This window comes from Magnolia sinica, chromosome 4, assembly GCF_029962835.1.
Source record: "Magnolia sinica isolate HGM2019 chromosome 4, MsV1, whole genome shotgun sequence".
NCBI classification, from domain to species: Eukaryota; Viridiplantae; Streptophyta; class Magnoliopsida; order Magnoliales; family Magnoliaceae; genus Magnolia; species Magnolia sinica.
Genome location: NC_080576.1, coordinates 20,364,171 through 20,390,737, shown reverse-complemented (window position 1 = coordinate 20,390,737; position 26,567 = coordinate 20,364,171). Strand labels below are relative to the sequence as shown.

General features: G+C 38.2%; 2 protein-coding genes across 2 annotated transcripts; both read left to right on the top strand.

The window, feature by feature from the left end:
• Positions 1 to 7,546: 7,546 nt before the first annotated feature.
• Positions 7,547 to 20,334, top strand: LOC131242704 (cinnamoyl-CoA reductase 1). The gene is made up of 4 exons (XM_058241529.1): positions 7,547 to 8,167; positions 9,695 to 9,857; positions 12,873 to 13,059; positions 20,090 to 20,334. The coding sequence occupies exons 1-4, from the start codon at positions 7,697 to 7,699 to the stop codon at positions 20,244 to 20,246; spliced, it is 978 nt and encodes a 325-aa protein (XP_058097512.1). The 5' UTR covers positions 7,547 to 7,696; the 3' UTR covers positions 20,247 to 20,334.
• Positions 20,335 to 21,418: 1,084 nt separating this feature from the next.
• LOC131242703 (uncharacterized) lies at positions 21,419 to 26,275 on the top strand. The gene is made up of 5 exons (XM_058241528.1): positions 21,419 to 21,627; positions 22,011 to 22,263; positions 25,085 to 25,243; positions 25,350 to 25,496; positions 25,934 to 26,275. Exons 1-5 carry the CDS (start codon positions 21,590 to 21,592, stop codon positions 26,051 to 26,053), a joined length of 717 nt encoding a protein of 238 aa, XP_058097511.1. The 5' UTR covers positions 21,419 to 21,589; the 3' UTR covers positions 26,054 to 26,275.
• The last annotated feature ends 292 nt before the right edge of the window (positions 26,276 to 26,567 follow it).

Sequence of the window (26,567 nt, the reverse complement as noted above, 5' to 3'; positions counted from 1 at the left end):
TATTTTAGGGCATGATTGCAAAAAATGAAGTAGATCTAAATTTTAGGTGGACCACATCACAATAAACAGTGGTGATTGACCATTGGTATAAAAGTTTTTGATAAGCTGATAATATTTATGTTCTCCCTTTGTCAAGTATTTGTGAACTCATCAAGAGGTTGGATGGCAAAAAAACATCTAAGGTGTTTTTAATGGTAGGTATTCATTTACCACTGTTTCCTATAGTGTAGTCCATGTGTGATTTGTATCTATTTCATTTTTTTAAATCATGCTCTAGAATAAGCTGTCAAAATGGATGGACAATGTCGATGTAGGGAAAAAAAAATATGAAGGTCGGCCCCACATTCAGGGATCCACCAAAAGAGATAGGGTGCGGCCAGCCTCACCCAACACAGAGCTGCCCTTCGTGGCGCTCAACTCAATATATGCATTGTATATACATGGTGTCCATCTATTTTTCCAGCTAATTTTAGTACATGAGTCCAAAATTAAAGCCCAAAGATGAAGCAGATCTAAATCTAAGGTGGACCACATCATATGAAAAAGTGGTGATTGAATGAGCACCATTAAAAACTTCCTAAGGCCTACATTGTCATGGCCCGACATTCGGGTACTCGATGGGGTATTCGGGATCCGAATCTTAATGTTCGTGAGTTATAGTATAATGATATTTATTACAATCCACATGATTCAATCAAATTTAATAGATATTCAAAGTCATCTAAAAAGAAAAGACTGCTGAAATGTTTATTAAATTTAACTCTCTTGATATTTTATTTTATTTTATTTTTACATCGAAATTTGAAATTTAAACTGAACCTAAATAACAAAAACTGAATTGAAATTTAAACTAAACCTAATTTTCTAGAAAAATAAAACTAATAGTAGAGGCCCGCTTGCTCGTAGTATTCCAACTTTACACCTGTGCATTTTTGTAGTAGGGTAAGCATAACAGCTCAGTAAGGTCATTTCTTACCCAAAATTTAACATATTTAGATTATATCAAATTTTATAAACAATGGAGGAAATATAATACATATAATAAAAGAACATGAATTTAAGTAGCAGAATTGTAAAACTGTGATGCATGTGATACTTTCCATGAATTCTCATAAACAATATATATCATTTCTTACAACATTGTACCCAAGTGGATGGTCACGTTGCATTAACGCCCATACATTAGTACCTCGTGATAATTAACCTATTTATGCATTAGCTGGTCAGACTACTGCTCTAGTTGTATCTCTGACGTATGTCCGTGCACACAGTTGTACTCATACGCCGTACACAAATGAGACTTCAAAGGATCCAGTGGGTTCTAAGGTCTTTCACCCAATGGACACAATCACCCTACTTGCTGGCTTTAGGGTCCTACACTCTAAGGACACGATCGCCATATTTACTTACATTACATCCAACATATAAAAATTGATGCTTAATGAATGCTAGACTTACATGTAAGATGAATCATCATTTTGTAATCGAAAGTATCAATAATATAAATTTTTATTTCTAATTAATAATTATAGATATAATTTTGTTGAAACTTTAATAACTACAACTTTTACATAAAATATTATTATTATTATTAGTAAATTTAGAAATTACTGAAATGTATAAGAAATTTATTTTAAATTCTAACTTTAATTAAATTAATTTTTTTCACTTAATTAATATTAAATATCAGCATAAATATATTTATTATTTTTATTCGCTAAATTAAGTTTTTTTATTATCACATAAACTTAACAAATACATACATACATACATACATATATATATATATACATACATACATACATATATATATATTTATATATATATGTATGTATATATATATATATATATATATATTGTTCATAGTTTATTATACTTTTCTTCCACTCATATTTTCTTTAATTTGTCAAGGAAATATTTTCTTTTATTCACTAAATTCTAAAATATAATTTTTATTTTAATTATCACATGAACTTAACAAATATATATATATATATATATATATATATATATATATATTGTTATGATATTAAATTAGAATTTAATAAATTATACAAATAAAGTATCTTTACAATTTAAGAATTAATTTATATTTATGTATTATTTTATTCACTAAATTCTAAAATTTAAATTTTATTTTAATTACCACATAAACTTAACAATATATATATATATATATATATATTTATATTTATATATATATATTTATATTTATATTGTTCAGATATTAAATTGAAATTTAATAAATTATATAATAAAGTATTTTTACAATTTAAGAATTATTTTATATTTAATTTTAACTTTAGATTTAAATCAATCAAATTATAATCTATTTTATTAAATAAATTCTAAAGCTGATGAATTTGATTATTTTAATAACAATATTTATTTAAATTATTAATTCCTAAAAGTTTAGAATTAAAAATAGATTTTATTTTATTTTTATCAATTTATAATTTCAATAATTTATTAATTAATCTAATATAATTAAGATATATATATATATATATATATATATATATATTTATATATATATATATATATATATATATAATTTGTTAATTTCAAGGTGGGCCAAAAAAGATCTATGAACTAAAGATTGTCTTGGCCAGCCGAGATTTAGATTTTTATTTTTATCAATTTACTAATTTAAATTCAATTAAAACTGCCCACATCTCCCACTCTTCCGCCTCGTTCCTTATATTATTAAAAAGAAAGAAAAATATAAACAAAGTTTCAATCGTATCATAAGGGAAAAATAATTAGATTATGTTTATTATTATATATTATATTTATTTATAATCCTACTTATTTATGAATTTATATTTTATTTTTATTTTTATTATATATATATATTCTGATATTGATTGTTGTTATTAATACAATAAACCAATTATCTAAGTTTATATTTTGATTTATAAATTCTGTATATAAAAATATTTATGTTACCATATGCCACATTTGCAATTTCAGAGTGCGTGCATGTCAATCATCGTACTCTACCAGAGTATCAAATAACTCCTCATGAAAAGTCAGGAGATGTACCATGAGAAACTACTTTAATGGAGAAGGTTTCAAGTCCATCAAGCTGGACCACAAGTTACGATCCACCTAGCAATAGATTTATGACATACTAAGCTCATTCAACATCCAACCCACCCAATACGTTTAAAACAACATGAAACTACAATCTTACTCGTCTCCACATGCGGAACATAGCACACATCTGTAAGTCTGAGAAATCTACCATGCAATCCACATCTTCAACGTGCCCAGATAAATAAAATAAATAAATAAATAAATAAAAGAGCACGGTCTGTCCATTTTCTTAGGCACCATGAATGAATGAAAGCTAATAACGTTCCTTATTCAACTTACAAGTATAGTCCACCTATTTAGTTTAGCTGCTAAATTTTCAAGCAATGAGAACATAAAAAACATGACCTCTCAGATGAATGGAATAGATATCACACACGTGTCTTGTGTGGCACATGACACACGAGTAGGATTCAAATCCTACTCGCGCGAGTAGCTTTCCCATTTTTCATGAATAATTGAATGGTGGGGCATTGGAGTTGCTGCATGTATTCTAGAAATCAACCAACGGCTCTGGATTTGTGCAAGTGGTCATGACCCCTCCGGCTCTGTAGTATATACATTCATCATATACCTGCATTTTTTAATTATTACTTTGGGTTACACCATTTACTCGGTTTGTTGTATGGATTTATTTCCACAATCTGCCTCTTTGTTAAATAACAATGTCATGCTAGTTTACTACCATTTTTAATATGGTGGTGACTCCTCAACCGTCCACCATGAACAGCTGAGAATGCGAAGGTAACCATGAATTTTAGTAGGCCCAGCCATTCAATGTGAGATTTATTACTTAAGGGTGGAGCTCGTATAGAACCTGATATTTTAACAAATTTATGCACCTCATATAGAACTTGCATTATAGTGTAGAAATTGAATTTATTAAATTTATTTTTGTTGATATTAGAATTGTTCATGTTATTCATGCTTATCTATTGATTATTTAAATTGTAAAAATATATATATATATATATGGTTGTATTAGCAAGTAGGGCGATCGTGTCCCTTGGGTGAGAGATCCTAAAGCTAGTAAGTAGGGCAATCGTGTCCCTTGGGTGAAAGACCCTAGAACCCACTGGATCCTTTGGAGTCTCCTTTGTGTACGGTAGTTGGGCCAAAAAAAGATGGAGCGTAAATTGACCATAACTTTTGATTTGGGTATCGTTATGGGGCACACAACCTATCAATCTTTACTGAAATGGGTCATCCGAGGTGAACCGACCCACAATGCGGGTTGCATCTGTCCGTTTCGTCAGAAAAAGCGCGCTTTCAGCTCAAAAACGAATTTTTAGGAAAATTTTACTAATTTTAGTAATTTTGATTTTTTAAATTTTTTTAGAGTTTTAGATTTTCTTTCCTTTTAGAAATAACTTTTAGTTATACTAGGACTCTTTTAGGGAAAGTTTATTTGCAATTTTTATTTTTAGAAAATAGGCCTTAAAAGAGTTTTATTAGAATTAGAATTTTTATTAGAGTTTGAATTTTGCTATTTTTTGGTAATTACGAATTTTAGTTTATTTTTTCTTTATTAATAGTGTAAGGAGACACATTAGAGGATTATTAATTATCAATTAATCAATTTCGAATTTATTAGAATTTATTTCTATTTCCTACTTTCTTTCCTGTGGATTCGAGAAGTCTCTGTGAGGAGCCCAGAGAAGTTTCGTGGATTCGGAATAGTTATCCTCTTGAGGAAGACGGTGCTCGACCTCAAGTCCTCTCCTGCGTCAGTTTAATTTATTTCTATTCCCTGCTTTTTTTTCCTCGTGGATTCGAGAAGTCTCTATGAGGAGTCTAGAGAAGTTTCGTGCTAGACCTCACGTCCTTCCCTGCGTCAGTAATTAAATTAAATAATTAAATAAATTTTAAATAAAATATCAATCACATAATAATTAATTTAAGCAATATTACTATTAAAATTTTGGAATAAATAACATAACAATTAACTGAAAATGTTAAATTTCAAGTTAAGATTACATACCTAAAAAAAATCTAACTGGCATGTTTCAATCTCTCTTTCTTGATATACAGAGCTTTCTCTTTTTTTTTATTCGATTGTTTCTTTGTTTTTTTATTTTTTTATTTTTTTTAAAGGAAGTGAGTAACGGAATGGAAGAGTAAGGATTATGGACAGTTTCAATTTGGTGGGAGACTTCGGTACCCATTACCATACGAAAAAGAAGGAAACGTGCGGAAGATAATTCAAATTTTTTAAATTTTAATTTTAGATATGGTGGGTCCCACTAATGATAATATAAATGTATTCCGTCCATCATCTTGGCTTGCCCATGAGAGGATATGAAGCAAAAAATGAGATGGATCAAAAACTCAGGTGGGTCACACACAAGCAAACGATGGGGTTGATTCCAAAGAAAAATGAGTTGTTACATTCATAATGCGCACCATAATGTTTATTTGCCACCCAACTTATTGATAATATCCAGCGGGCCTGGATGAAAGTATAAACACAAATAGCAGCTTGATCCGAAACTTGTGTGGTCTACAGGAAGTTTTTAATGGTGCTCATTCAATCACCACTTTTTCATATGGTGTGGTGTGGTCCACCTGAGATTTGGATACGATTCATTTTTGGAATCATGTCCTAAAATGAGCTGGAAAAAGGATGAACGGCGTGGATATATGACATTTACATATAGGTGGGCCCCACGGTCAGGGACGCACCAAATAGTTTACCGTAACGAACGGACTCGATTTGTGAATAACCCTGACAAATGTACCGCCGTATCATATCCAGTTTTAATTTTAAGGAAGCGGATTGGCTGCTGTACCTCACACCCGCCGTATAGCTGCCGTATTAAAGTCAGCAAGTTCTATGGGTCTTGATCACGAGGTATGTGTTATATCCAAACCGTCCATCCATTTGGCGAGCTCATATTAAGGCTTGAGAAGAAAAATAAGCCAGAATTAACTATCAAGTGGACCACACCGAAAAAAGCAGTGAGAGATTTAATGTCTACCATTGAAACCCTTTTTGGGGTCACAGAAGTTTTGGATCAATATGAAATTTGTTTTTCCTCTTCATTCATGTCCTTTTGACCTCATGAACAGATTGGATAGAAAATAAACGTTATCGTGAGTTCTACAAATGTTTTAGCGGATAAAATCATTATCTCCACTGCTATTTATGGTGTGGTCCACATGATCTTTGGAAATGATTCATTTTTTGGATAATGCTCTAAAATGATCTCTAAAAATAGATGAACGGTGTAGATATAATAAATACATCACTGTGAGGCCTATGTAACTTTGATCTCTTTTGAACCGTCCGTATAACTCGGATCTCACGGCTACCGCTGTCTCCTGCTCGGACGTGGATTAGCTACTGATAGGCTAGCGAGACTCGCTACTGAAGTGACGCCACGCCACCAAGTTCTATGGCCCACCATGATGTATGTTTTGTATCCACACGGTTCATCCATTTGGAGAGATCATATTAGGTTATTTTCCAAATAATGAGTAAGATCCAAATCTCAAGTGGACCCACCACTGAAAAAAGTAGGGAGAGTAACGCCCACCGTTAAAAAGTTCTAAGGGCCACGAAAGTTTTCAATTACCCTGATATTTGTGTTTTCCCTTGTTTCATGTCTGCGTTAACGTAAAACAGTTTGGATATCAAATAAACATCCTGGTGGACCTTAGAAAGGTTTCAATGGTAGGCGTCACTCTCCCCTCTGTTTTCTGTGGTGGGATTCACTCCAGCCATGGATCTGTCTCGTTATTTGGATCATGCCTAAAATGATCTATCCAAATGTGTGGACGGTGGGGATACAACACATACATCATGATGGCCCCCACAGAGCTTGGTGACGTCACGTCAGTAGCTAATCCGCGTCCCTCCTAATCCTACTCGGAAACGGATTGGCTACTCCCCCTGCCACCAGCCAATAGCTGGTGTTCGGTGCTATGTGGGCCCCACCATGATGTATGTTTTTCATCCATTCCGTCCATCTATTTTTATAGATCATTTTATGGTATTACACAAAAAATGAGATATATAAAAATCTCAATTGGACCACATTACAGGAAACAGTGTTGAATGAACTTCAACCATTAAAAACTTTTTGGGGGCCATAAAAGTATTGGATCAATCTGATATTTGTTTTTTCCCTTCATCTGGGTCTTTATGACCTAATCAACCGATTGGATGTCAGATAAACAGTACACTGAGCCTTAGGAGAATTTAAATGATGGATATCCAATCACTATTGTTTTCCTGTAGTGTGGTCCATCGAAGATTTATAACCCTCTTATTTTTAAAATAAAGCCCTAAAATGATCTTTAAAAATGGATGAACGGAATGGATGAAACCCGTACATCATGGCAGGGCCCACAGAGCACCGACCACCAGCCCCGGGGCTGGTGTCAGGGGGAGTAGCCAATCCGTTCCCATCCTACTCCGCCGGCATCAAGATAATTTCCCAACTTAAAGACGCCTAATGGCCGTCTACTTCGGATGCGCTCAGAACCCACGCGCGCACGTTATCTGTTTCAGGGATCTTCTACTTGGAATGCGCTCAGAACCCACCCGCGGGGGTTATCTGTTTCAGGGCAGGAAGAAGAATAGCGAGCGAGAGAGAGAATGGCAGTAGGAGCGAAGAAGGTCTGCGTTACAGGCGCCAACGGCTTCATAGGCTCGTGGCTGGTCCGAACACTCCTTGAAAAGGGCTACGCCGTCAACGGCACGTACCAGAAGGGCACCGACACCTCCCACCTCCTCTCCCTCCCCAACGCTAACGTGCGCCTCTCTCTCTTCGAGGCGGACCTCCTCGACGCCCCGGCCCTCCAGGCCGCCATCGATGGATGCTCAGGCGTCTTCCACGTGGCATCCCCCTGCACCCTTTCCGACCCTCGGGACCCACACCTGGAGCTCATCCTCCCTGCTGTACAGGGAACCCTCAACGTCCTAGAAGCTTCCAGAACGTCCAAGGTCAGTCGCGTCGTCATCACCTCCTCCATCTCCGCCCTCGTCCCAAACCCTAACTGGCCTCACAGTACGGCTCCAGTCGACGAGAACTCGTGGACCGACCTCGAGTACTGCAAATCCCGCCGGGTAGGATTTCATGTCTATAATATAATAGAAGACTTCGTTTTGCCTCTGTTGCGATTGAGGACCCAGCACGTGTGACCGCTCACTGGGGCCCACATTGCGAGATGGTCCCTTGATTTGAACCGCCCATATTATCTTTACTAACGTAATTAAGCTATTCTCCAATGATCACGCTTCAGGGGTGATCCCAGCCTTTGATTTCTAGAGTTGAATTCGAGCCGTTGAGTTCATAACATGGACGGTTCCGATCATGGAACCACTCAGCACGTGGGCGCGTCATATCTTGAATCGTGACAGAGGCAAAATGAATTCATAATAAAATAGGGTTTTGTTTCCTAAGGCACATCACATGGATGGATTATGTTAAAAGTTCACCTAGACGACAATTTCATCCATCAGGATCATTCATCACATAATTCGCATGTTGGATAAGACATAGTCCAAAATTCACACAAAATCAATGCCTCTAAACTTCGGCAGGTGGACCTTTTGTGGTCCACTGCCAAGCATCCAAGCTGTAGCAATGATTGAGCAGTTGAGATGATGAAAGTTGTGTTCTTTTTTTTTTTTTTTTTGGGAGGTGGCCTGTCAATTGGATGGTTCTGATTCGATGTGTTTAACCTTTTGAGAATAATAGCACGCTACCAATGTGGATAATGTATTAAACATGCATTATCAGAAAAATTATACAAATAATCTAGTAACTAAAATTGCCAAAAACATTACAAGGAATAGACCTATTAAAACTGAAGATTTCTATAACTGCACGTTGTTGATGGACTGGACGTATCTTTTTCCATCTTAGAGTTTTAATATTCGGTGTTTTCTTAAAAATTTCGTCTAATCATGAATGTTAATTTTTATGGACTGGTAATAATGATAAAGACATAGATAATGTAATTCAAAACATATGTTTAAAACCCTTTGGTAGTGAATTCATGATCGTATCTCTTTCTTGATGCTAGCACCGAGTTTTTCTAGTTCAAAGATGTATCACATTGTTCTCGACATGGGATCTTTGACCTTAGTCCCCTCAACAATTTTGGTGTTTCAGAACTTCTTCACAACCAGCTGTGTATTAGACCGGGATGTTCACCCAACATCTTCTCAAATCTGAGTATCATTTTGATGCTGTGATCATGCTCTTATGATGGTGTTGGAGGACATTCGACATCTTGACTCCTAAACTGTGATTTTCAGGTTATAGACAAACCAAGAGGTGTTTCATCTAGTGAACAGTATAGATGGGCAAGCATGCTCCTTGATTGTGTCCATTGAACTTAATATTCCAGCCGTACATCTGATGGACGTTGGAAAAGAAAAGCCCATAAAACATTATATAGATTCTATTTTGGTTTTATGATGGACGTTGGAAAAGAAAAGCCCATAAAACATTATATAGATTCTATTTTGGTTTTATGATGGACGTTGGAAAAGAAAAGCCCATAAAACATTATATAGATTCCTTCTTTTTTTTTTTTGTATCCAGTGGCATAGAGCTCGCTGATGTTTCTTTTGTGGGTTCTACAGAAGTGGTATCCGGTGTCAAAGACAATGGCAGAGAAGGCAGCTTGGGATTATGCAGAGAAGCATGGCATTGACATCGTAACAGTACATCCATCGACTGCCCTGGGTCCGCTCCTACAAAAGGGCTTGAATGCGAGCTCTGCTGTGCTGCTAAACCTCCTACAAGGTTTTCTATCTGTCTATTTATAGCATGCAAGGTATTCCATAATGGTAACGGTGGCTGTAACGGCCACCGCCGTTACCATTACGATATGGGCTGTTACGGCTCCTTAAAAAAACACTATTTTTGGACTGTTACGGGTTCATTACGGGACTGTTACGGGACCTTTACAGGCCGTTACGGCTTAATCTTTTCTGTAATGGCCGTTTCGGCTCCATAACATGTAAGGGTAAGTGGGTTACGACTATTACTGTTATGTAGCCATGATGTAACTGATTTGGTATATCATTATAGTATGCATTTGCAGATTGATAGTAACTTGGTGTAGGGATTTCCCTCTGGATTAATTCTCTGCTGGGGAATGATATTGTTAGAATTCTCTCATGGAACCTTCACTCAGAAATTGTTAAAATCCTTGTGATTGGTCCATCCGATTTTTGGATGGTAATGTTGACTGCTGCTCTATTAACTGTCCATATATATGTCACTGATTGGATGGTTAGTATTGTCCAATTTGAGATGGATTTTTGAGTTATGATAATCCCATGGTTGGGCTCACCCAGTAAATGCTCTGAACTCTTTGATATCATGTGGGTTGGTCCAATCAGAGAGCTGAAAGGAGTGGACTGTAGAAGCTCTCCTTTATCTTCAAGAGAAGCAAAAGAGCTTGGTTTGGTACTCTGCTGGAGTTTGCCTTGGCTAGAACTAGTGAATATAATGTAAGAACACCTTGACACAGATGTGCTATGCGGCCAGTGCCATTATAGTTGTATGCTGATTTCCTCATGGAACATGTGACAAACATGAATGGGGCTTAGGGTCGTTGAACTGGTGACTGCATGGATGGGTTGTAGGCTGAAAATAGTGATGATTGCCTTATTGGATGGCGCTGAAATTCCCCAGTTGTGAACTTTGCTGGTTGAGTGGACCACTACGCTATTTTTTCATTTTTTATGCGCCAATTGTATGGATACCACAGTCCAATCCCCTTGCTCATGGGATATGGCCTATTCATGAGGTGGTCTGTCAGATGAACTGTTCCAATTACGATCATGTGCTTACCAGTTGTCAAACATACCATTAGGACGGAGTGTAGTGCATGTATGATTTGAGCTGTATAATGGCATTCCTCATATTGATAGTATCATAATGCATACAAATCTTGGAAGAATAACAAACAGTAAACTGCAATAGCTGCCAATTATTTTTTTATCAATAAGCTGAAGTGATTGCTCAACAAACGATAGTTAAATAGATTCACATATACAACAAAAGGTGCTCCAAACAATCAACTTGCAGCTTTGAAGTGGCTTCTTTCTGTGACACGAGGAAAGTGCAAGAAAAGTTCAAGAAAGATGATTTTATCGCCACGATTCTTCTAGTTTTATTTATTTGAACTATGTTAAGGGTGTTCGTGTTCGCAATAAATGTCATCTTCTTACTCCTTAGCGTCTCCATGTGTGCCCCCTTTCTAGATCACATAGTTTGTGGAGGTGAGCTAATTGGATAGAGGAGGTAACCCAGATGTAACTAGGGGTGGCAATGGGTCAGGCTGCTTGGCCTGGCCCTGGTAGATTAGCCTTGAAGGGCAGGGTTTGGGCACATAAACTTATCCCAAAGGCTGGGCTCGGGCTAAAATTCTAGGCCCTTTGTCTTGGTTGATCTGGGCTTAGGCCAATGACAAATAGCCCAGCCCGACTCTTAGGTGCTAGTGCATACAGTATGGATTAGTATATAGATTTATAGTGATACCCTGGTAGAGTGTTGTGGCTAATACAGAGAAAGAAGTTATTTATAAATCACATACTTTGCATAGAAATAATTCAAATTATAGTGTCCAAATTATGGACCCCAATTTAGATATCGTGAATTTTTTTACATATTTGATTGGCTAACTATATGATTGGTGGACATTTATTGGACGGTTAAAAATAAAACAACTTTGCATAAATCACATACTTTGCATAGAAATAATTCAAATTATAGTGTCCAAATTATGGACCCCAATTTAGATATCGTGAATTTTTTTACATATTTGATTGGCTAACTATATGATTGGTGGACATTTATTGGACGTTTAAAAATAAAACAACCCAGTTGTCCTATTTCAACAAACAAATGTTTACAAATCAGGGGTTAGAATTTATCAACCAATTTAATTTTCAGGTGTGACATAGAGATAGTAGGTCCCATGGTTTACTTGGTTTCATTTGAATTAATTTCTCCCATGTGTACAATTTCTGAGTGCTTTTGTATCAAGCGTTGTACGCAACTGGATTGTAAAATAATTGCCTATATACTAATATATACACCTATTATAGGGTAATGATCTTGTGGGCTAAGCATGGGAACTTTTCCATTGACATAGTTTCATTTGGAGTTGCTAGCATCCACATCACCTTTTAATTTTCACTCTTTTAGCTCTAGGCTAGAGCCAACCTTGGCCTAGCCCAGCACAGTTCCACCCCTATATGTAACCGTGTTCATATAACGTTTTATCAATGCTTTGATAGCCTAATTTTTAGTCATTCTGCCATGAGAGGGTTGGTGTCAAGTCTTTCTTTGTTCTTGGGGATCACTTCCTATTCTTGTAATCTCAGTCGTATAGCTTTTTTCTTCATAAAATATATTACTACAGGTAAAAAGATGTTCTTTCTGTACATGGTGTTTGACTTGGTGCGTATGTGGATGCACCTAGGGTTGGGCAAACGTACCCTATTGTTCATAATTACTCTTAGCATTTACTATCTAGAAGTCCAAAAAGAAGGAATTCCTAGTAGCTATCCAACTCAAACAATACATACAAGCCAAATATAATTAATCTTCTCTGTAAAGTTTCTTGGTTATTTAATAGACCAAGTAGGGAACTCTTTACTTAACCTAACAACTCCCAACAAAACAACCTTGACTGCTAGATCTTGATCCTAGGGTAAAACCCCAAATGAAGATTGTAACACTCATACGAAACGAACTGACTGCTAATTAAAGAGGTCTTATTTCATTTTATGTTTTTCTTTGAAGGATCAATGGACACTCAAGAATATCATTGGCTGGGATGTGTGCATGTGAGAGATGTTGCCAATGCGCATGTTTTATTGTTTGAGAAACCATCCGCTTCTGGAAGGTACCTTTGCACAAATGGAATCTACCAATTCAGGGATTTTGCTACGAAGGTGGCTGAGCTATGCCCAGAGTATCCCGTGCACAGGTAACCAACAAGAAGCCCCATTTCGTTCTCTGTTCCTCTTCTTATCGTAAAAATTACTGTCTTGAAGTTTGCACCCCTTTTTTTTTTTTTGTGTGTGTGTTCGATTTATTGAGCATGGCCTGATTTTTTGCTAGTTTTTTACTGCCATAAATAAATAGGTGAATGGTTTTAGGGTTTGTTTGGTGCGCTTCATGGTGTTGTGTGGCTAGCAATATCAGATATATCTATTTTATGATGATTTTTGCTGTGATGACAATGTATATCTTGTATTTGGCAATATTGCTGACCATTGGTGTAAGTTGTTTGGATAATGTTGTCTGCTGTTTGGATGACACAAATTCACATGCCATAAGTTAATGATGAAAATGTAAGTTATTTCTAACTTCTCTTTAAAAATAAGTTACATTGAGATTTTCCTAGTAATTTTTTTAAGTTTATTTAATACACCAAGAAAATTTTTAAAAATAAAGAGTTGGCAGTGCTGACAATAAAATTTTTGAAACAACCATCAAAATTTTTTTTCGGAAAGGTGATATTTTTATTGAAAGACATAAAGCAACAACCGGAAGACAAAAACAGAAAGCCAAAAACCTAAACTCTCCTAAAGCAGATACAACAGAAGCAAAAACAGAAAAAAAGGAGAAAAAATTGCTAGTGTAGAATTAAAAAATAGAGAAAATAGTAAAAACTACGAGTACAACACCCATCCTCTGTGGGGCCCAATGTGAGTGACATCAGTTCCATGTATCAGGTTGATTTCCTAATGTTCACCGTACGAAAAAGAAAAAAAAAGAAGAACAAGAAGAAGAAGAAGCCCAATCTAAAACTTAGGTGGGCCACAGCGTGGGAGCAATGTAAAATCACCTCTAGTAGAATATCCACACCATGGTGGCCCCACACACAAACCAAAAACTACTCTTGTTTGATTGTCTGAGTATCAGATTGGTGGACATTTATTGGACAATACAAATATCATGTGGTCCCATTTTAACAAAGCACCCACAAATCAGAGATTAGGATTCCCCAACTGATCTTAATCTGGGACTATGACTTAGATATAGAGTATTACACAATTTAAATGGTTTACTTGAGTTATCCTTAAAAGGGAAAAAAGTTTTACTTGAGTTAATATTTTCCACATGTAGAATTACTGAATGCTTGCATATCAAGCGTGCTACTTTGCCAGGGTATCACACAACTTTCCTAAAGAAAAAAAAATGACACGTTGTACAAGGTTTCTTTCCCTTTTATTCAAGAGAGCTGATAACGTACAACTAAAGCACCAAACTTTGTGGTACGGTGCTAGTTATAGGCCCTTGCCCGTCATGGCCTCATGTTGGCCCGTTATGGGCCCGTAATGGTTGTTACAGGCCCATTATGGGCCTATGGGCCTTTTTTTTTTCCCCAGATCAAATGCTACACCACTGTAGCGCCTAATGGGTCCCATCATTACCGTTACATAACTGTCGTTGTGGCAAGCTTTGAAATGGGTATATTACGTAACGTATTATTCACTACTAATACCGTTGTGTGTTGCCCTATAGAGCCTTGTATCAGGTTGTTTTGGGCTGATATGTCCATATCATGTATGGGCAGTACCAGTATGCATCGGGCGTAAACCGTGCATCTAATACGTAACCGTTTTTGAATACCTTGATCCTCACATGAGTGAGGTCCATTGTGTGAGCCATAGAATTGGAGGTGTATTCCTTACATTTCATATTGGTGTTTGGAACACTCAAAACTGAGCTTGGTCTTTATGAGACTTGATTTCCAATTTTGAGTACTCTAGTTTTTAAGTACTTGCTCAAGTTTCCTCAAGTAACATAAAACAGATTATACGGATACCTTTGATTCACATTTGAGTGGTTGATGTAAACTCTATTATGTTTTTGCATGCTTGATCGATTTTGGAAGTATCGTAGAGGAGATGACTTTGGAAAAAAGATAAGAAACTTTGCTGGCTTCGATTGAAGCATATAAAGAGTTGTTTTAGCTCCTATTAGTTCTAGGAAAACGGTTTTATTTGCTTATGGTATGCTCACCAGGGGGGTGGGATGGTTCTGGTGATTATACCACAGCTACAGTTTGGGGGCATTTCCCATACTATACATATGGCATACGCCTCAAATTCCTACAGCCCAAATTGTGTGACCTGCTGTAGATTGGTCTTGTTCCCAAAATCACGTTTAATTAGACAATACTAACCACATCTTTTTGTTTGAATGTTCACTATTTACTATTTATAGTCCATTGAATGTCCACAAATTTGCTAGTTAGGATCATGCTTTCGGTGTAGATCCATAACTCATGTGGTTTCATTTGAGGATGTGAGTAGGTAGATCATCTGGCTGTGCCAGTTCTCATGTAGATCCATAACTCAAATCAGGGGATTCTGCGCTTTTCATTATGTATTTCTTTCATTACATCCATTGCGGCGAGGTGGTTAACCTTCTCTCTAACAAGGGGGAATGTACCAGAATCTGCAATTTGGTCGCAGCTTCTATTAACTCCATAGCCTTCCTCTCTGTACATATTACTCCAGTGTCAGTCCCTCCACCTTTATCTTTTGCTTTGTATCATGTTTGGTTCTCTTTCTGTTTTAATGAAGTGCTCCTACAAATCATAGAGAGATAACATGGCGCATTTGTGGAAAGAAGCATGAGATCGGAAGAGGGATTATCCATAGGAAGAAGCGATGGAATAGGTGGATTTTCATCACAACAACTAAATTATAAGGCCAGGTATTTTGTTCCCTGTTGGAGATGAATTCCTCCTTTTGCCCTTTACTCATGGTACGTGGATGAATTTGCAATCCAGTGAAATCCTTTAACATAACAGCCTTTATTGGCATTCTAATATTGTTGGCCTATTCGAGTTTTGGCATGCTAGAGATGGGGGAATGTAGGTAGAAAGAAATGGAGGATTGCCCTTTTAGCTGTCCTCTGGGCTATCTGGGGTGAAGGAAACTTCCAGGTTTTCTGCAACAAGAGAGTCTCTTCTGCTGGGGTGTTTAATCAGGTCTTGCTATTGCTTTAGGAATTGGGTGCCTTGATTGTATTTAAAGAAAAGAAAACAGCCTTCATTGACAGATTGTAGAGGACTAAGTGGCTGCCGGCTCATTCAAGGCATCACCCCCCCATTTACACCATTCCTTTGGAGTCGGATTCATCATAGCCTGTGGTCTTTGTGTAGGGTAAAGGGGGGAGGTGAAAAACAATGTAAATGAGGGAAGTTGGAAAGGATTGAAATATAGCAAACTGATTCAAATGAGAGGAACCCTTCTAGAAAGCTTTCCACACTCTCCCTATATCAATAAAAAGTTTCAGAATTTCCCTTTTTTTTTAAAAAAAATAAAATAAAATTTAAATTATATTTTTTTATAAACTAGGGAAGGCCTACATCTTATTACGAGAGGCTGCAGGAAGTGGGATCTCTATGCAAAGCTATTCGACGACCGGAAGATCTTAGGAATTATGGCACTCTGGGTAGTACTTTTCACCTCAGTAAAAAACTTCTGCGACTGGAGGTTTGTGGGAGAGGGTGGAGCCTGTGTGCTTTTGTCTCCCAATCATGAGATTGCAGGTTTGGTCCCAGGTCACCTAAACGAAACAAACAGAAAAGGTTAGGAAAAAAAAAAAGACAACTGGAAGAAAATACATCTGATGACCTGGATTCCTTTGTCCATACTCTAGTTCATGCATCAATCTATGGCCATATTTGACCCCTAGGTTCTGGAAATGCAGTTTGGGCAGTTTCGGCACATGCCAATAGACCTCATAAAGTAAGATAGCATCATCTGTAAAGCAGAGATGGGACATGCAGTTTCATCTCATCAATAATTGAGTCTGTTATGCCTATCCATTCTCCTTTTCCTATTCTCTTCTGTGATTGTCCTTTGCTGTTCCCATACACAAGGATGCTAGCTTCACTTATTGCAACTCCATTCTCTTTTGTTCCCTTGGTGTGGGAACATACTTGGCAGACTTGGGTGTTCTTGTCCTTCTACTGGCCATCTTATGTTTGGTGCATTATCAAAGTGGGGCATATGTTGCCTTCTCTTATTGCTCAAATACGTCCTCATTCGCTAAGAACCAACTGCCAACTCATCATTTGTCAATGAGCTTTACTCTGTCCACATCCAATTCGTTATTGTTTTGTTCCATCATGAAAAAGAAAACGTTGTTGACAGGTATTGCCATGTAGCTTGCTAACCCTTTCTAATTTGCCCTCAGGGGTAATTGAACTTTCTATACCCTTGTTTCTGTACAGGCATGCCAGATGTAGATGTGTTTATATTCGTGTGCTATCTTCACCTTGCATGTCAAGTTGAAATTCTATGTAGAAATTTGTGATTTTGATGTGTTTCGTGGTTATGTAAGATGTGGCAGTTTTAGACATGTTAACCTTGGAAAACCCCAACACACTGACACAGTCATATGGAAAGATACATTATTTTGCAAATATTAGTTCGGAAAAGTACAAGATGTAGAAAGTGGATCTGGATAAAGAAAATTGAATTAACATCATCCAAACAATATAAACATAAAATAAAAGGACCTGACTGCTGTGCACCATTGAATTAATATCATCCAAACAATATAAACATAAAATAAAAGGACTTGACTTCTGTGGACCAAGTTCTTTGACATGCAGCACAATGGTCCATGATCCAGAATGCTTGTTGGGAGGTTGGACAGATGGTCACAAACTTGCATGGATCTCATGAGCTTGGCCATCTGATTGGTGTATCTTTTCCTCTTCGATGCTGACTGCTGCCAAAATTCAGATGGCTAAGATCATTTGGAGAGTGTTATTTTCTAGGTGGGCAGATCCGCTGTGGGGCCGACACAATGAATGTTCTGGATCATTGACTATTGTGCAAAGTGTCCTATTTTTGTGGGAGTTTACAATGTACATCTGTGCATGGAATAGATAACCTCTACATATTATGCCAAAAATCATGGAAAAAAATGCAACTTGAGGTTACTTCTAATAGCCTCATCAAAGGGTGTCTGGCACTTGTGCTGGACAGGGCAGAAATTTTAGAATATGAAGTCTCCATGTTACATTGGGGGCTGTTTGGGGTGAGAAATTGGACAGCACTGTTTTCTTGCTTCTGGAAGAATTGTCATCCAGTGTGCTGTCCTTTGAAACGGGAACGAAATAGCATGCAGTTATTTCTTAAAATGGAGGAAATCACTCAGTTCCCATTCCATTTTTTTTTTTTTTTTTGCAAGTGGGATGCTTTTAGATGACGATTTAATTGCTAAGTTGTTGTTTGGCTTGTCGATGTGGAGGCTGTTCTAACCAGATTTCTGCCTAATGGTCCCTTACTTTCCTTAGATTTGCAATTTTAACTCCTGGCTATTTATGCAAGGAAATCATGATTAGAGCGAATAATGCTAAATTGCTAACTGGCATTTTAATCTCCCAGAATATGGAGATCTACTTGAGAAATTTTGTAAAACCATTGATCTGAAATCTGTTGTTCATCTGCTCTTTTAAATCATACGGATGATTCAAATTAGAAAGCCTTTAATTACTAATTAGTTTCCTTCTGCATTTTTATCTCCCAGAATATGGAGATTTACTTGAGAAATTTATTTATTAGTTGATGCGATGGTCCAACCATGGATTTGGGGGGTGGGGGTTATACATACTGGAGATTTCCTGTTCTGAAAGATTATAATTCTTTACGATACGGGGTGTAATGGCTGTTACGGGCTATGACGCAGGACAATTAATCAATTGCTCTAAAAGCTCGAACTGTTAGAGCATGGTGAATCAATCCCAAATCACATGGGTACCGCCTCACATGAGCCACCCGCCTCGAGTGTGCCGCTGCATTCCACAGGCAACCTCACTTGAGCCTGGTGTGAAAATGCCCCTGCATTAATCACCCCCGGTGAGGAGTCTCGAACACGAGACCTCTCGCTTTAATTCTAATTTGACACAGGACAATTAACCACTTGCTCTAAAAGCTCGAACTGTTAGAGCATGGTGAATCAAATCCCTTTATCTCGTAGCCTAGGCCCCACATCGCATGGGTTAGGACCTCGGTCGAACCCCCCTCGTAGGCCCCAAATCACATGGGTACCGCCTCACACGAGCCACTTGAATTGCATAGGTGGGGCCCGCTTCTCACAAGCCACCTGTCTTACACGAGCCGCCCACCCCGACTGTGCCCCTGCATCCCACAGGCAACCCCACTCGAGCCCGGTGTGAAAATGCCCCTGCATTAGGCTGTTATGGTCTCTCTCTCTCTCTCTCTCTCTCTCTCTCCCCTATTGATAAAAAATCTAAAAAACCTGTATCGGCCCGTAACGGTCCATTACGAGGCCGTTATGGTCTTTATGTGGGGCGTAATGGGCTGTTACAGGGGCTGTAACGGCTTTTACAGGTCTTTTTTTTTTCCCATAACAGCCATTAGGGCCTTTATAACCTCATAATGTGTAACGGTTGCCACCGTTACCTTTACGTAATGGCCTTTACGGCACGCCATGGTTGAATGTGGACCTTTGCTGTAATGTTTTTTCACAACCATCTGTTTGTATTCTACCATATTGTACGGTTGACATCATTCATTCTGGATGGTTCCTGGGCCTCCATCCCTGGAGGCACCCATCAGATCAATAGCTGATCCAAACCATGGATTAAATACTTTCCACACTGAAAGGTACTAATCCTTTGTGCTCTTCCATTGAATGTAGACCTTTGCTGCAATTTTTTTTCCTTATTCGTCTATTTTAGGCTACCATGTCAAAGAGGTTGAGATCATCCATTCTGGAAGATTCCCATCCATTCCTCATCCACGGAGGGACACATCAGATCAACAGTTAGGATCTCCAAACTGTGGACCCCTGACGTACTGACTCCTCTGCATCAGAAAACACAACTTGATGTTTGCTGATGAGCATGACCATATAATTCCCTTTCTTGATTGCCTTCATATGATCACTGTTTTGAAGCCTTTTTTATTGCTAGTTGACTTTATCCATAACCGAGCTCCTAACATTGATGATGACAGGTTTGCTGAAGAAACTCAACCCGGTCTCATGGATTGTAAGGACGCTGCGAAGAAACTGATTGATCTTGGCGTAGTCTTTACACCGATTGAAAAAACCATCCAAGATGCTGTGGCAAGCTTGAAAGCTAATGGACTCTTGGGACTCCCAAACCAGTGACCTTAGACCTTTTGCAGCCGGAAGATTTACATTCCATGTATATATGCTAATAAATTTTGCAAATAAGCTATTTACTGCCTTTATTTTACTTGTTTTTCTTTCATATAATTGGTTGTGAGAGCTGATGGTGTCCCTTTTTTCTTTTTTTATTTAAAAAATCTTTTTTTAATTAATTAATTTATTTCAAATTTAATTTTTTTACCACGATGGTTTTGGAAGATCAAACGGGTGAACTCTCAATGTTAAAGTTTGGATCCTAGCATAAATTAAGAGTTAGTGCTGGGTGTTTCTTACAACAGCAAGAGATTTACATTGAATGAATGGTATAGATGCTTGTTTTATATTTCCGTCGTGTTGCAAAAGCTTGAAGGGGAAACTGGTTTTCAGTTTGGACAGTGGGGCCCATTAGCCAGTGACCCATATCATTGATCTGTTGGGCTCTGCAGTGGATGAAACATGCTGCTCAGATCTTCCAGATGGGCTCTGCAGTGGATGAAACATGCCGCTCAGATCTTCCAGATGGGCTCTGCAGTGGATGAAACATGCCCATATTAACTAGCTAGTTGCAGGCCACATGTTAAAAAAGTTTAGGATGGTCCAATAGAGGAGATTTTTGGGCATTTTGGATCCCCAATAGTTGCTCCCATCCAACTAACGTTATGGATCAGCCACCATGGGCCCCACTTGTCCAATTTGAAAATCTGGGTGTTTCTCATCCCACCACCACACCCGGTGACAAGATTCACAAAAAAAATCCTGGGTCCCAATCCAGAACTGAGATGATGAATATAGATTACATTATCACTTCGATGTATATTTATATGTAGGTGGGTAGGGAAGGATGTGGGTGGATGAGTAATAACAAAGGAGCACGAGGGTCCCACACAAACATTAAGATCCATGACTTGATTGCTCGGCCCCATGTAGCGTGGCGGCCTCTGATGAGGGCACGTGACACATCATCAGGCATTTGAGTTTTGAATTGGTTGTTGCCACTCCATCCGGGCAAAAGCAAGGATAGTATCAACGGAAGCCTTTTGGATTTGGGGTTGGGTTGTTTTAGTTTTTATCCTATCTTTGCTTTCAAACCCCACAAGCACTCCATGTGCTTAAGGTTCCCCACCCTTGCCTTATGATCTTTTACAAGGAACGAATCTTTCTTTTGAGAGAGAGAGAGAGAGAGAGAGAGAGAGAGAGAGGCATGTGCAGTTCCAATCATGGAGGTTCTTCTGTCAGTGCATGTGAATCAATCACCGTAGACACCTCTCTCTCTCTCTCTAACACACCCTTAAATCTCTATCTTCTCCCTTTCATGTGGACAGAGTAGAAGGCAATGTGCTAAAATGAGCACACAGACACCGTGCGCCCGCTCCCGCTCCTGGTAATCAACTCTGCAGCTAACATCCTGGCCTTCCAATCCATCATCTAATTCTTCTGTTAGAGAAGCACCTCCTCAACATGAATGTGGTCAAAATGTACGGTGATCAGTACTGTTCATCTAGTGGGTCACCATGTAGGTGGGCCATATACTGAAAACTGCCGTAAACAGACTACTCAAGACCATCCAGCTGCCAGTTTCACCTATCGAATTCGGAATGCCCTTTCTAGGTCATCTACATGGTGTCCCATCAAATCAACGATCCTGATCACCGTATGAAAGTACCACAGTGTACAATTGGGATGTTTTGGTGTCTTTGGCAACATTCATTCATCTTCTTCTGTGATCATGATGGTACTATATTCTTTTTGTGGGTCTTTTTGAAGGTCCATCAGCGACGACTCGCTAAGAAGGTATGTATATTTTGCAAGCGAGAATTGTATACAGGAGTTGCTGTCTGCTTCGGATCCAAACCGGGTCGACATCGGTGATAGATGGAAGGTTCTTGCGCTCGAGAATGGCGTCGAGATATCCAAACGCCGATCGGGCTCTCTTCACATCTTTCGCAGCCGATGGCTGCTCCAATCTGTCTCACCTCAGCAGTTCATAACAGTTGCAAATGCCATTGACGCTGCTAAGGTGAATTTCATTAATTATTATTATTATTACCAAGATACCAAGATCAAGCAATCTAAATTCAGAAAGCAAGCTTTTATTTTATTTTATTTTATTTTATTTCATGAAGATGTTGACAATGGTGGGCCCAAAATTCAGCAATCATGACCATCAATCAATCTGAGGGTCCCTATTGTAGGTAGGCCATTGCCTAAACATCTTCCAAATGGGACGATTCTAACCTTTCAATCTTTCGACCGTTGGCCTCGAGACAGATGTTTAAGGAAAAATTTCTTTTGCACTTCACATTTAATGGAAAAGCACAAAAAAAAATGGACCGTCAGGATGCTCCAATTGGGAAGATTTTTAGTGGGTGGCTTATACATAATGGAAGTCATCGGATCAACGGTATGGATCATCAAATAGTGGGACCCGCATGTGTGAAATCCATCGCAGGAGGGAAGTTCCCTATTCATCACCGATTGACTGAGAGGCGAGCTATGCATCTAAAAACGAAGGATATTTTTGTCCAACATGGGTGAGTGTTCACAGATTTAACAGACGAAAAAGGGTTTTTATGTCCTCCGCTTTTCATATGGATTAGGGAAAAAAACTATGGAAAAACGAGGATCATGTGTACGGTATCTGAGCCATTCATTAGGGAATCGCAACGGTTAGATTTCCATCTCTTAAAATCCAGATTGATATGATCATCAGGGGAACGGATTGGCTACTCCCCCTGACACCAGCCCCGTGGCTGGTGTTCGGTGGTCTGTGGGCCCCACCATAATGTATGTATTTCATCCAATCCGTTCATCCATTTTTAAAGATCATTTTAGGCCTTCCTCATAAAAATAAGAGGGATATCAATATTAGGTGGACCACACCACAGTAAAAAAAAGTGATTGGATATCTGTCATTTAAATCCTCCTAAGGCCCACCGTACTATTTATCTGACATCCAATCTGTTGATTAGGTCATAAAGGCCCAGATGATGGTAAAAAACAAAGATCATCTTGATCCAATACTTTTACGGCCCCCAAAAAGTTTTTAATGGTCGACATTCATTCAACACTTTTTCCTGTAATGTGGTCCACTTGAGATTGTGATATAACTAATTTTTTGTGTAATATCATAAAATGATCTATAAAAATAGATGGACGGAATGGATGAAGCACATACCTCATGGTGGGGCCCACAGACCACCGAACACCAGCCATTGGCTGGTGGCAGGGGGAGTAGCCAATCCGTTTCCGATCGTCAGATGGACTATACTCGTACAAAATATACGAAACGGTTAACAGAACCTAATCGGCGGTCCAATTTATCTGAGACCCGATAAATGATCAGATCAACTCTTTTTTTTGTCATTACTGTCTTCCTATGAACAGTGGGATTCATATAAAGAACGGATCAGATCACACATACGTGCTCTTCGTTTACACGTGTGAGCTAGTGCGTTAGGCACATCTCTTTTATAGGTAGTGCGCTGGGTACCGATTCTTCTTTAAATGGAAGTCACTTTACTTTATAACAGGCCCAGGTAAAGTTGTGTGTTCACCACTGCTTTATTCAGTGTGGGGACTCATCCACCATACACGTAGCAACATGCATGGAATCCTAGATTATAGGTGGGGTCCACATATCATGTCGATAGAGGATCTCAACCATAACTGATTTTCCCTTTGAGTATGAACACTGACCGTTTTGTTCCGTCCATCCTTCGATGGAGACTAATTGGATGGTTTGGATCATTAAAATGGTATAATTTTCGGGCTACGAGCAATCGAAAATGGGCCCCACGATTTGGACGGTCTGGGTTGGATTACGTGTGAGCCACTTGTGTTAAGGAGGAGTCACCATCATCTAGAAATTATCGGTGTACGCAAACCGCTATCTTGTCATTTTTAAAATAGGCTGGTGACCTCGCATCTTCTTCGCGCTTGAGAATCCTTGCGCTTGGCCCATCCATGAGCGTATCTCTGCACAGTGAGATGATCAAGACCGTCTATATGATGTACCCTACTCTTGATGGACGACTATACAAAAGTCACAACGATGGAACAAACCTAGCTACATTATTTTCCTATCAAATATGGACTACTGGTCATGTTTTGTTTTTAACCGTTAAATTAAGGGGTAGTCCAAATCACTTGAAGGTAACTCGTCCATGTGATGTCCTCCCCAAGTACAAGATCCTCAGACACGTCAGATCCAAGTGGGCCACCTTACCTAAAGCAAAACTGTAACCTTTTCTTTTTCCAAGTCCAAAATGCCCCTGATCTTATTTATTTATTTATTTTATTTTACGGATTATTATAAGTTCATACCATTCAAAGTTTAGTGGTTTTAATGCTTGATTATCCCAAAGTAATATGATAAATTAATAAAGCAACGTACACATACACATGTTCGCATTCATGCGCCCACTCAAACGGGCTCCTATACCATACATTAGATAGAATTTCTAATGTGGGCCACACCTGATGAATGCCCTTAATCTGGAACACTTAGCCAACTTCACATTGACCTTTGCATTTATAAGTTGTGTGGGTGCACACATACATGGTTTTGAAACACAAAATTTCAATTAGACTCGAAACCGAGTCGACTCGACTCAAAAACTCGGTTGAGTTCTTCTGAGTTCTTCAGTAATATTTAATATTTAAAAAGTATAAATAATGTCGAGTTGTGTCAAATCAAGTCGAGTTCTAATCGAGTCCTGACCAGATTGAGTTTTTCTCGAGTTTTGGAGATATCTAGTCGAGTTGAGTCGAGTCGAGTTGGATTTTTTTCCTTCGAGTTTTTAAACTATGCAAACACATGTGTGGATTGATTTGAACAGCAATGGGACCCTGATCTAGTAGAAGCTAAGTACATCAAGGACCTTGATGAAAACCTCAGCATAATCCGCCTCCGGTTCGGCGACGCCTCGAAACCTTTGTTCAAGAATAGAGAATTCATAGTCTACGAGCGGCGTGAAACCATGGACGACGGCACTCTGGTACTTAAACAAATCCAAGAATTAGAAACTAAACTGAATTAGCTATATTCTCTATTAATTCAGATTCCATGACACTTATATGTCTATTGGCTCCATTGGGTTGTAGGTGGTTGCGGTCGCGTCTCTGCCGAAAGAGATCGCCGCTGGATTGCAACCGAAGCAGGCCAACTCGATCAGAGGGCTGTTGTTGCAGTCAGGATGGGTGGTTGAGAAGCTAGAAGATGATTCTTGCATGGTTACTTATGTTGTTCAGGTAATTTAGAAGTAACTAATCACAACTAAAGGTTTTGGGCTCAATTTTCATACCTCACAAAATAGGCCCACCAGCATTTGTTGATAGATGGGGCCCACATGCCGCCAGCATGGGATGATCAGAACCAAGCATCTGCCACTATTACTGTATATGGCCTAAAATCCAAAAAATCATGCTGAACACACGAGCATTTGCTATTGATTGATCAATGGATTGGAAAATATGAAGGTTTGGATCATTCCTTAAGCATGGGCCCCCTCGATCGAACCATAGGTAAATATGGGCCATCCTAGGCAACAAGGTGGGCTTGTTTTGCATGTGACTCTCTTCATGTACATAAATTTTCTTTTATATTAACATAACATTTTTAATGTTATTTTTTAAATATATAATAATTAAAATGAATTGATAGACGAATCGGATGTTTCTCGTTTCAGTTGGATCCGGCAGGGTGGCTGCCTAAATGCTTCGTGAACCGGCTACACACAAAGCTCGTTATGATCATCGACAACCTTAAGAAGTTAGCGCAAGCGTGTCCGATCAATGGCGGTATATGAAATGTTTTTTTTTTTCTTTATAGTAAATACATGTAATAGTAATAATAATTATGGCTTTTGATTCCTTTTGTCTTTCCTTTTTATAATTGGGTATGTAAATTCAATGAGGAAAAGATAAGAACCCAAAAGAAAATGAGAACTCATCAAGTCACGTGGTAGGACCTGAGGTTTGGACATATGACACCCTGGACTTTGGCACAAAGGTGAATTTTTTTTTTTTTTTCTTATGAGTTATTATAAATCACTTTTTTATTTTTATTTTTATTTTAATATTCAATAAAAAATCCACCGTGTTATTAACATCCATCAATAAATGCGACTAACCTATGCTAAAATCATTTGATGGGGTACAATTTGGTTTGGATTTGGGAGAGAGGAGGGTAAGAATTTTACAAATTTGGGAGATGGGTTATATTGTCCTTTGATAAAATGGGCCATACCAATCATGTATATTGTTTCAATTCAAAAAATTAACAGCAAGGTGTTTCTTATTATATTTTGAAAAGAAAAGGTG

Coding starts and splice junctions, on each gene's coding strand:
- LOC131242704 (XM_058241529.1), top strand. CDS start 7,697: ATGGCAGTAGGAGCGAAGAAGGTCTGCGTTACAGGCGCCAACGGCTTC. Junction 8,168..9,694: donor AGTACTGCAAATCCCGCCGG/GTAGGATTTCAT, acceptor TGGGTTCTACAG/AAGTGGTATCCGGTGTCAAA. Junction 13,060..20,089: donor CCAGAGTATCCCGTGCACAG/GTAACCAACAAG, acceptor TGATGATGACAG/GTTTGCTGAAGAAACTCAAC.
- LOC131242703 (XM_058241528.1), top strand. CDS start 21,590: ATGAGCACACAGACACCGTGCGCCCGCTCCCGCTCCTG. Junction 22,264..25,084: donor ATGCCATTGACGCTGCTAAG/GTGAATTTCATT, acceptor TGATTTGAACAG/CAATGGGACCCTGATCTAGT. Junction 25,244..25,349: donor CCATGGACGACGGCACTCTG/GTACTTAAACAA, acceptor ATTGGGTTGTAG/GTGGTTGCGGTCGCGTCTCT.